The 12,552-nt window shown below is 34.9% G+C and overlaps 1 protein-coding gene across 1 annotated transcript in view; it reads right to left on the bottom strand.

Moving 5' to 3' along the window:
- The window catches only part of USP34 (ubiquitin specific peptidase 34), a 247,464-nt gene that overhangs the window by 102,982 nt on the left and 131,930 nt on the right, over nt 1-12,552 (bottom strand). Inside the window, 5 exon segments of the mRNA XM_011987324.1 lie at nt 1,855-1,979; nt 2,118-2,158; nt 3,562-3,644; nt 7,077-7,277; nt 11,855-11,941. Coding sequence (XP_011842714.1) covers nt 1,855-1,979; nt 2,118-2,158; nt 3,562-3,644; nt 7,077-7,277; nt 11,855-11,941 — 537 coding nt within the window.

Genomic DNA, 12,552 nt, shown 5'->3' with positions numbered 1-12,552 from the left:
AAAAAAAAAAAAGAAAGTTAATAATATGTGAGCAGAAACAATTTTAGGTGATTTTAAATACAATGTTCTGCTGGGCAAGCCTGTAATCCCAGCACTTTGGGAGGCCCAGGCAGGGGGATAACCTGAGGCCAGGAGTCTAGAGACCAGTCTGGCCAACATGGCAAAACCCCATCACTATAAAAAATCCAAAAATTAACCAGATGTGGTAGCTTGCATTTGTAGTCCCAGCTACTCTGGAGACAGGCACAAGAATTGCTTGAACCAGGAAGGTAGAGCCTGCAGTGAGCTGGTATGCCACTGCTCTCCAGACTGGGTGGCAGAACAAAATTATGCCTCATAAAAATAATTAATAAATATAATGTTCTAAACCCATACATATATACATGTAAATCACATGTGATCAAATAAAGTACCTCAAGGTATACCATAATATATACAGTATTTTAGAAATCCTAAAGCATGGTCATAAAAACAGAAACAAAACAAAGAAAGAACAACAAGTAAATACAAGGAATAACTGAGTAAGGACATTTAGAATCATTTAAGTTATTTACAAGACAGAGAATAAAATATTTTCAGAACTAGAAGCAACACAGAAGCAACTTCAATCAGAATATTCTACAGATAGGAAGGAAACCGTCCAAATGTCAAAATGGTTACCTGAGACAGGACAAGAACACATATGGCATTAAATCCAGAGCTAATTTTTTTTTTTTTTCTTTTTGAGACATAGTCTTACTCTGTTGTCCAGGCTGGAGTGCAGTGGCATGATCTTGGCTTACTGCAACCTCTGCCTCCTGGGTTCAAGCGATTCTCCTGCCTCAGCCTCCCGAGTAACTGGGATTACAGGCGCCTGCCACCACGCCCAGCCAATTTTTTGTATTTCTAGTAGAGACGGGGTTTCACCATATTGGCCAGGCTAGTCTTGCACTCCTGACCTCATGTGATCCACCCGCTTTGGCCTCCCCAAGTGCTGGGATTAGAGGTGTGAGCCACAGTGCCCAGCCCCTTAGACAATGCTGATTTAAAAAATAAGTGACTTTGGAGCTAAATGTATTAGTAAGTGTGTTTCTATTATTTCACGTAGGAATATGAGGTAATGCCAAGATACGGCTAATAAAAATTATACTGGTCTCAATGTGATCATGGGAAGCAAAATATATTTCTTTTATTTGTAGTCTCTCTAGCCTCTATTTTTCTACATAAATAGAAAACGCAGGCTGGGTGCAGTGGCTCATGCCTATAATCCCAAGAAGTTTGGAAGGCCAAGGCAGGAGTATTACATGACACCAGGAGTTCAAGACCAGCCTGGACAACACAGCGAGACCCCGTCTCTACAAAAAAGTTTAAAACTAGCTGAGCATGGTGATGTGCACCTATGGTCTCAGCTACTTGGGAGGCTGAGGTCAGAGGATTGCTTGTTCCCAGGAGGTTGAGGCTGCAGGGAGCCATGATGGCACCACTGCACTCTAGCCTGGGTGATACAGGGAACATGGAGATCCTGTCTCAAAGAGAAAAAAAACGGCCACAGAACTTTTCTAAAACATAAATTACCAAAATAAATTCTCAAGCCCTTCCTACTACCTGGAAAAAAATTTTTATTAATCCAAAGCAAAATAATCATTCTATAAACATTTCAGAAAAATATAAATGCTACATAATATATAATAGTCAAAAGTTCTTAAACATTATACATAGTTGAAAACACTCCAGACCTTAAAGGATTAAGTAGATAATGTGATATATTTATGGACTCATGCACATTTGTTTCCATTAGCTCTTTTATTTATTATCAATGCTAATAACATGAAAACATATAAAAGTAATAGTACTAACCTTCAACCTTTATCTTACCTCAGGAATAAGGAGAGTCAATTTCTTTAGCCAATCTTGTAAATGATCACTATCAGCAAGGCTAGATTTCACTAAAGAACAGCAATGAGCCCAACTCACCAAGAGCCACATTGAATAATGTGAAACTAAAGAAAAATTAGAAAACAGTTCACTATAAAGATCTGTGCTAAAATGAAAACACAATGTTCATTATTAAAGGTAAAATATATCAATATATTATTCAAGTTTTTATTCACTAAAAGTTAACTTTGTGGAACCCTTACCTTCATGTCTAGACCTGTGATCAGACTGCGCTTTTAAAACTCTGTAAAGTAAAAACACACCACCACCAATTAAATTCAGCAATGAATTAAAAATAATTCAATGTATTAACATATATCCTATAAGGTTATCACTTACCCCCAAAAAAGGGAAGCAGTGGGTGAGAGTGACAGAGTGAGACACTGAGTGAGCGAGAGAGAGAGAGAGTATGTGTGTTTACGTGTTTTAAAAGACAGGAGACAGGGTCTCACTCTGTTGCCCAGGCCAGAGTGCAGTGGCATGATCATGGCTCACTGCAGGCTTGACCTCCCAGGTTCAAGCAATCCTCCCACCTCAGCCTCCCAATAGCTGGGATTACAGGTACGTGCCACCACACCCAGCTAATTTTTGCAAAAGAGACTATATTTTAAGAGAGCTCCATTATTTATTTGTTCTATATTTTTTATCATTTATTTAAAGACTCACTAAAGAAGAGTCAAACTCATTAAAGAAGAGAATAGAATAATGATTACCAGAGGCTGGAAGGTGGGGTAGGCTAGGGTGGGGTGGGGCAGAGGGTCTAAGTCAAAGGGTATGAAGTTCCAGATAGAGCAGGAAGTTTTAAGATCTATCACACAGCAGGGTGTCTAGTCAATAAAAATATATTGTATGTTTCAAAATAAAAAAAACAAATAAAAGAATCACTGGTAAAATCTTATTACAGCAAATACCAAATGACTTCAGATTTAATAAACAAAATTTGAATGAATAAAACATTGACTGAAATAAGTAAACCCTCAGGAAGTGCTCATGATTTAGTTACTAAAGAGATGTGTATGACAAACACATAGGTTATAATGATTTAGAGTCTGAGAGTCTTTTAAAAAATAACTGAATCTACTCATGAAGGCTAATCATGAAAACCCAAACTGAAAAGTACTCTATAAAATAATTGGCCTGTATTACTTGAAAATGTATCATGAGAGAAAGGCTGACAATGTTATCTCTGATGAATGGAAGAACTGACAACTAAATGCAGTACATTTAGTTGATCCTGAAGCAAGAAAAATATTGTTATACAGAATACCAATAGGATTATTTTAATACCAACTATATGTTAGGATAATATGTCAATGTTAAATGTTATAAATTTAAAAATTTTACTCTATTAAGAAAATGTCCTTGGTCTCAGGAGATATACAACAAAGTACTGGTAAACAGCATGATATCTGCAATTCAGTCTTACAAGATTCAGGAAAACATGTGAATACAGAAAATATGTAACTCATAAATACAAGACACATTTTAGCAAGAGGTTAATAACATGTAAATTTGGATAAAAGGTATGAGAGATTTCATAATATTCCCCAAATTTTTCTAGTAAGTTTAAAATTTTTCAAAACAAAGTTTTAAAACATTATATTCCTGCTATACATGAACACACAAAATATATTTTAAAATGCATACCTAGGAGCCAGATTATCATACGTATAAGCAACAGACATAAGTCGCTGAATCAAACTGGTTCCTTGGACAAGAACAAGAAATACCTTTAAAACAAAAACGTTTTAAAAGATATTTAAATACAGCAAAAGGAAAACCCTCAAAAAGCACCCATTACTTAGTTACTAAAGAGATGTGTATTACAAAATTTTAACCCAAAATTCCAAATTACTGACATTTATCTGTAACACAATAATGTCTTAAGAATTTGAAAATACTGTAAAAATGCCAAGAATCAGAAAACCAGAATTTTATAATCACACTTAGGAGCAGCAACTGTAGGCTGGGTATGGTGGCTCACTGTAAATGCTGTAATCCCAGCAATTAGGGAGGCTCAGGTGGGTGGACTGCTTGAGCCCAGAAATCTGACATTAGCCTGGCCAACGTCGTGAAACTCTGTTTCCACTAAAATACAAAAATTAGCTGGGTGTGTGATGCATGTCTATAGTCTCATCCATTTTGAAGGCTGAGAAAGGAGAAACATCTGAGTCTCGGAAGCAGTGGCTGCAGTGAGCCGAGATTGTGCCACTGCACTCCAGCCTGAACAACAAAATGAGAATGTCTCAAAAAAAAAAAAAAAGAAAAAAAAAAAAAGAAATTACTAAGAATTTAGAAATAGGGGCAAAAATAGTCTTTACATTCGATTCATAGATTCTCTGCATACCACTGAATTGGGGGAAAGAAATATATATATGTCAGTGGTTTCTTGGGAAGGGGTTGGTGAAGAATTAAACATGTTTTTACTTTGGAAGAAAATAAAAAACATCAAGTAGTAACAGATTCCTCAACTATTCTGAAATAAAAATTAAAAAGCCATATAATATACCACGGGTACACAGCATGAATTCTAGATTCAAAATCCTGAGGCTCAACATTCAGCTTCAGGTTACATGATCCTAATATATATGGAATTTCTCAGTTCTAGTTCTTCCTCCATATAATGGGAGAAAATAATTCACTAACTTAATGAATTATTAAATTCCTTCTGCAGGTTGGAAGGCATTCTGTGCATACTTCCTAAGGTACTGTTTCTGCACTGGGGCAGGCAGCTACAGAAAACATGGTAACACAAGTATATACAATGTGCAAATAAGCAAAAGAAGGGAGCAGCAACTAAACCTGTCCCTGGCAGAAGTGAGAAAGCTTCCAGAAAAGTTGATGTTTAGGCTAAATTTTGCAAGTAACTTTCTAAAATGCTATGAACAAGATCACATGGAAAAATGATGGTAAACTCAAATAAGTTAGTGTTCTTCCTTACTACCTACAGTATATCAACATTAGATGACTGTCTTCGGTATTAATGCAACAAAAATTTTTATTTCCATAGATCTTAGATATACATACTAAGCTGTAATTATTTTGGGAAATACACTCATGCAAAACTATATAATACACACCTTTTCTAAACTAAAAAAAAATAACATTGGCCAGGCGCGGTGGCTCACACCTATAATCCCAGCACTTTGGGAGGCCGAGGCAGGCAGATCACTTGAGGTCAGGAGTTTGAGATCAGCCTGGCCAAGATGGCAAAACCCCATCTCTACTAAAAATACAAAAATTAGCCAGACACAGTGGCATGTGCCTGTAATAAGCTTGTAGTTGCATATTATTTTAAACACAAACCAATAACCTATAAAACTCCATAAATGTGCACATGTATTTTACACATACACTTATGTATATTTGTATTATTAAAATCTCAAAAGGAAATAGCTAATAAAGGTCAATAAACATTGAAATTATTTAGTGAGTTGATGGAAAGGATCACAATTACTATAACCTGAAACTTTATTCTGAAAAAAACATGACCAAAACATTATAGTAAGGTTACTAAAGTGGTAGTTCACAACACAACACTGTAGAAAACTTTCAGATTATATTGTACTCTGCATATATTTAATTTTATTAGATGTAAATTATTTGGAATACTGGCAGAGATCACTTTTCTCATTTAACCCCCAAAATTCTAAAAAGGAAATCTGCTTCAGGTTTCCATTTATACCAGTACTTTTTAACCTTATGTTCGTCACAATCTGTCAGTAACAATTCATTACTTTGATGTTTCTTGGGTAGATATGAGGTGAGGTTCTCAAAAGGTTACAGAATGAGATCTCCCTAAAATCTCATCTTGATCACTCCCTACTTCCCAGTTCACTGATGAAGATGTTGGAAAGGCAAATATGTGATTACAGAATCCACAATCAAAAAGATTCTATTTTTATTGCTGGATGTCCTGGTTAATACAGTTGACCCTTGAACAACACAGGTCTGAACTGCACAGATCCACTTATATCTGGGTTTTCTCCCAACTATGGCACTCGTAAGACAGCAAGACCAACCCCTCACCTTCCTCCTCCTCCTCTACTGCCTAATCAGTGTGAAGACCATGAGGATGAAGACCTTTATGATGACTCACTTCCACTTGAAGAAAAGAAAATATATTTTCTCTTCCTTATGATTTTCTTAATACTTTCTTTTCTCTAGCTTACTTTAAGAATACAGTATATAATAGTATTAACATACAAAATATGCATTAACCAACTGTTTATGTTATTGGTAAGGCTTCTGGTTAATAGTAGGCTACTAGTAGTTAAGTTCTGGGGGAGTCAAGTTATACACAGATTTTTGACTGTATGGAGGATCAGCATCCTTAACTCCTCTATTTTTCAAGGGCAAACTGTATTTTCTTTCATCTCGAAATCTACCCTCTTAAACACTTGTTCTATTACGCTAGGGCTAATATATCAAAAACCAAATTCTTCCTTCACCAGTTGGCTTCCTATTAGGTTGTGCCAGTCTAGGATACTAGAGAGACTCCTTTCTTTTTTCTGTCAGCATTTATCTGAAAGTATTTACCTAGAAGAGACAGGTGGTTGCAGCCTTTGGCTTTTTTAGGCACTCCTAGCACCAGCTTTATCAGGTCGCCTCTGAGAATCTTAGCAGATGAACATAAGAGCATAACTGATTTCTCAGAGGCCTAAACCCCAGTTTAAAGGGATCCCTCCTGCAAGCTTCTAAGTTCCTGATGACCCAACCACTTCCCTAATGTTCCACAAGATCTAGGGGTGGTAAATGGCTCCTTATCTGGATTACCTCACCATTCCCTTTTGCTTTTAAAGCCTTGTAACATATACACGTAAAACCGATTCCCTATTTTAAATTTCCTATGTTGAAATACCAACTATGGCTTCTGTTTTCATAAATGCACCCTCAAAGTATATAAATTACTGAGTCCAAATAATAAATTCAGTCTCACAGATATTAAAATGGCACATGATTCATTTCTGCATTCTGGATGATGAAATGAAAAGCATTACTGCTTCATAATCACTACTGCTTTAAAACAATGCCATCAGTTTGGCTGTCAGGTTAAGTCACAGTAATCTAGAATACATTACTTAAGCATTAGCATATTTCTTCAGTTTATAAAAATAAATGGAATTCATCACTACAATTAAACATTAACTTCTTCACTTTACCTCTGTTAATCGTGGTATATGAAGACCCTTAGCATGATCTCCAGCAGCCTTCCTTGATTTGCCTGGCCAGGTTCTTTTCCTATGGCTTTCCGCTATACCAGACCAGGCGAAGACATCATGATAAGCTAAATCCAAATCGGAGGGATCTACTGCAAACTGGCATATTAACTTCAGCAAGCAAGCAAGACAGTCTAGCTGCCACTGTAAATGAAAAGAAATGGTCATTTCCCTATTTCCATTAATTTAGAATGGCCATTATACAATCCTGAGATTAGAAGACCAGAAAATAAAAAATTATAGCTAGTACTTAATCACATACTATAAAAATTTTGCTGCTCAAATATTATGGTCAGTAATAATTCAATCTTATAAAAATGAAGAAAAATTATCTAGAAATAAAGAGGGTATACAAGATGTATTTAATGAAATGGAAATGACACTTTCATTTCTTTAATGAAGGCATCATAAAAATGTATATAATAGAGAGCTACGAGATTTTTGAAAAACATACTGCTCATAATTTGGAATTTTTTTAAAAATTAAAATGATGTCAAGGATATTACTTATCAGTAAAATTAACTGAGAAACAAAGTATTCTATGCTGTTTCTCCACAAAAGTGGCACAGACTCTTAAAATTTAGGGACCAAAGCAATTCTTAGTAATTCTAGAAAATAATTCAAACGAAAATCTTGCACTTTCCACGACTACATTAAAAACAAACATTTATTTTAAAATTTGTTGTAAATATTGTTTAGTATGTATAAAAAATAATATTTACAGCTGACTGGAAGCTCAATTTTAATAACTTAGTGTACTTTCTTTAATTAGAATATCACTTATGTACAAGATGAAAGTTTCACAGCTTTTTCTTCAATAGCTCTTAACCTCCTGCTTTCCTGATTCCACTGCCAAATATATTCCTATACAAATATACCAGGAAACAGTACTTTCTTCCTGCAATAATAGCAATACCATATTACTCAACTAAAAGAAAGATAGCAAGATAATTCAGACAGAAAAAAAGTCTTTTCAACAAATTGGTGCTACAAAAACCAAACAGCCGTATGAAGAAGGAAAAAAATTCAATACTGCACACACAAAATGCAAAATGTATCATTATAGAACTAAATGTAAAAGAAGACTATAAAACTTACAGAAAGCAGAGGAGAAAAGTCTTTGTGACCATAGAACAAATATTTGTAGACTGGATACAAATTTCATTAAAATTAAAACCTCTCCCCTAAAAGATACTGTCAGTACAATGAAAAAGTAAGCCATAGCATGTGTGTGGGGCTTGTCCCCATACATACATCAGAGAAAGACTTCTCCATAATGTTTAAGGGAAAAGACCATCTCACAACTATATACTAAGACGTTTCACAAAAGAAGATACACAATCAACAAACACACAACATAATGCTAAACATCATTAGTAATGAGGGAAGGACAAGTGAAGCCACCGTGAGATAACACTACTATATCCACTAGAATAGCTCCAATTTTAAAACCCTGGCCATATCAACTTCTGACAAGGATGTGAAGTAAATGAAATTCTCATATGTTGCATAGTACAACTGTTTTGGAAAACAGTTTCTTACAAGGTTAATCTTCCACTCACCATATTATTTAGCAATTTCATTATTTGGCATTAATCCGAGAGATAAAAACATACATATACCAAATGACCTGTATGTGAATGTTTACAGAAGCTTTATTTGTAATAACCCAAAACTACAAACCACTCAAATGTCAATAGGTAAGCAGATAAATGAATTGTGGTATACCTATACAACGAATACATCACTCAGCAATGAAAACGAACCAACTACTAATACACATTTAACAACCTCAAAAAGCATTCTGAATAAAAGCAGTCAGATACAAAAGGGTACATATTGCACTGATCCAATTACATGAAATTCTATAAAATGAAAATCTCACCTATTGTAACAGAAAGCAGAGAAAGAAAAATTAATAGCAAAACTGCAGGATGGAACTTTTTAATAGAAATATTCTTTATTTGGATGTTAGAGCATTAAACATTTTTCAAAACTCACTCTTTAAAATGAGTGCATTATTTATTACATGAAAAGTATACTGCAACCTCACATCATATGCAAAAATTAACTTAAAATGGACCAAAGACTTAAAAAAGTAAGAGCTAAAACCATAAACCTCTTAACAGAAAACAGAGTCATCAATCTCTGCATAAGGGGATTAGGTAAGTTTTGTAGATACAATACCAAAAGGACAAGCACAAAGGAAAACAGACACTAGACTTCATCAAAATTAGAAATGTTTGTAAATCACAGGATAGCCTCTAGAAAGGGAAAAAGGCAACCCATATAATGGGAGAAAACATTTGCAAATCACATGCACTGTAAGGAATCAGTATCTGAAATACATAAGGAATTCTAACAAATCAACAAAAAGACAACCCAATTGAAAGTGGGTAACGGATGTGAATTGACATTACTCGAAAGAAAAACAAGTGGCCAATAAGCACTTGAAAAGATGTTCAACCTCATTAGTCACCAAGGAAATGCAAATCAAAACCACAACTAGGTACCACTTTACACATTAGGATAGCTAAAATAAAAAAGACATTAACAAGTCTTGAAAAGGATGTGGAGAAACTGGAAACCTCACACATTGCTGGCAGAAATGTGAAATGTTGCAGCTCTGGTAAACTGTTTGGAAATTCCTCAAAAAGTCAGAAGTTACCACAGGACCCAGAAATTGCACTCTATACCCAAGGCACCACTGTTTATAACAACATTATTGATAATAGCCCCAAACTGGAAACAATGCAAATGTTCACCAACTGATCAATCTTCCACTCCCTGGATTCAGCTGTGACTGACCAAACATTTCGCCAAAGATGTATGAATGAATGTGTGTGTGTGTATGTGTATATATATATATATACACATACACACACACATGCATACATGCTTATGAATGGTCAACAGACACATGAAAAGCTGCTCAAGATCCTTAGCACGGGGAAAATGTAAACGTTAGAAATCACAATAAAATACTACTTAAGTATTGGCAAGGTATACCACTCCTAAGCATATGCCAAAAAGAGGTGAAAATGCATTATCCATGCATAATAAATTCATAAACAAATGCTCATGATAGTCAAAGTGTAGAAATAACCCAAATGCCTCTCAATTGGTGAATGGATAAACATGTAATATAACTATAAAAAAATGAATTACTGACACTTGCTACTTTCAAGGATGAATCTTGAAAATAGACTAAGTGAAAGAAACCAGTCACAATGGACGATACATTGTATGGTTCCATTTATAGGATATGTCCAGAATGGGCAAATCCACAGAAACAGAAAGCAGACTGTAATGGTGTTTGCCCAGGGCTAAAGCGTTTGGTGGGGAGGTTTCTTTTGAGGTGATACAATTGTTCTGGAATTAGATGCTGGTCATGGTCACACAACTTTGTGACTATAGTAAAAACATTATATTTTGGAGAAGTACATTGATTGCATGTTAACTACATCTCAAAAAAAAATTTAAAGATATACTTCAACTGAACTCATTTGAAAAGGGAAAATAAAAAAAAAAAAGAAATAAGAACAATCCTGAACTTAGAAGTATTTCATAATATTAAGAGACATGCATTATAAACAGGAAATACCAGTTGACCTGGAAGCAATTTGTTTCCTAGACACGCTTTGCATCTTGGGCATTACAAAGCTACAAAAGCCACATAATTGGCAATAAAATGTTATTAATACTACTTCAGGAAAGTATTCAAAATTTCAAGAAAAACAGAGAAAACCTTTAGGGCAGGGGTGTCCAATCTTTTGGCTTCCCAGGGCCACACTGGAAGAACAACTGTCTTGGCCCACATGTGAAATACACTAACACTGATGATAGTTGATGAGCTAAAACATTTAGACGTAAGAGTACCTGATGTCAAATCATTACACTTGACTCCTAGGTTCGAAGGCAATTCAAAACAAAACAAAACAAACACAGGAACTAAGAAAATACTTGAATTCAATGTTTGATAATGCTAAACTGTTTTGGGATGGAAGAAAATGGAATGTCCTTCACATTGAGTTTGAAACTGACCTGTGCAGGTTTGTATATCATTATGCAGATTTAAATATTCTACAAGCAATTTTATTTTCATATAGTACTTCTTCAAATCACAGTGGTAGAGAAACATTTTTTAAAATTTCCATTTTTTCATGCAAGTTCACAGAAAAAAAAATTCCACTTTGTTGAGGACCAATACTTTTATAAAGTATTATAAAAATACAGACACAACGTCTAACTGCTATAAAAATTTCTAGAGGTTTACTCTCAATTTCTGTATCCATCTTAATGTAAGCCAGTTAACATGGTCTGGAAACACATTTTTTAGTATTACTACTGTAAAGGAAGAAATGATCAAAACAAAATAAAACAAAAAAACAGTTTTTAAAAAAAACTAAGATGTAAATCAAATTTTTAAAAAGCAACCAAACTTTATATAAATATTAATATATAATTTATCAACCTAAAGGAAACATGTTTATGAACTGGCCAGAGTTTAATTAATTTTATCATAAGAATTTTTAATACAGTTAACATGAAAAATGCTTATTCCATAATTAATCAAACTCTGTATTTTTAAATTCATTTCTGCTATATTCCATACTTTATTATAATGAACTATATGGCAAAAGCTATACTTGCTGATGAAATGGAAGTGTATCAAATGCGGTAACTACTATAACTAGTTGAAACAGTAAATTTGCACTTACCACCGTCCATGATTCCTGCTCTTTAGGCTCTAGAATTCCAGAATTAAAAATTTCTAGTAACTGTTGAAGCCCTCCAGCAGCAACAAACTGTAGGCAATTGTGAAAGTAATAGTAAGAGAAAAGCAGATACATAATGCAATAATGCTTGTTGATTCAGTAACTGGATATGTAAAATATTACACATCTTTTATTTACACTATATTCCTTCATTTAAATTACCAAAATAATTTCTATACAAAACAATAAGATAGAGACTACTTTCAAGAATTTAAGGGTGGGTGCAATGGCTCATGCCTGCAATTCTAGCACTTTGGGAGGCCAAAGCCAGAGGATGGCTTGAGGCTAGGACTTTGAGACCAGCCTAGGCAACTTAGGAAGACCTCATCGCTACAAAAAGTAAAAAAATTGGCCAGGTATGGTGGCTGGTGCCTACAGTTTCAGCTACTAGGGAGGCTGAGGTAGGAGGATCACTTGAACCCAAGAGGTCAAGGCTGCAGTGAGCCATGATCATGCCACTGCAATCCAGCCTGCGTGACAAGGTGAGACCCTGTCTCAAACAAAACAAAATAAAACAAACAAGAATTTTTAAAAAGATACACTTGAGGCCGGGTGCAGTGGCTCACCCCTATAATCCCAGCACTTTGGGAGGCTGAGGCGGGTGGATCACGAGGTCAGGAGATCAAGACCATCCTGGATAA

Source organism: Mandrillus leucophaeus, unplaced genomic scaffold, assembly GCF_000951045.1.
Source record: "Mandrillus leucophaeus isolate KB7577 unplaced genomic scaffold, Mleu.le_1.0 Scaffold307, whole genome shotgun sequence".
NCBI classification, from domain to species: Eukaryota; Metazoa; Chordata; class Mammalia; order Primates; family Cercopithecidae; genus Mandrillus; species Mandrillus leucophaeus.
The sequence above is the reverse complement of the archived record's forward strand: the minus strand, read 5'-3'. Positions and strand labels throughout refer to the sequence as shown.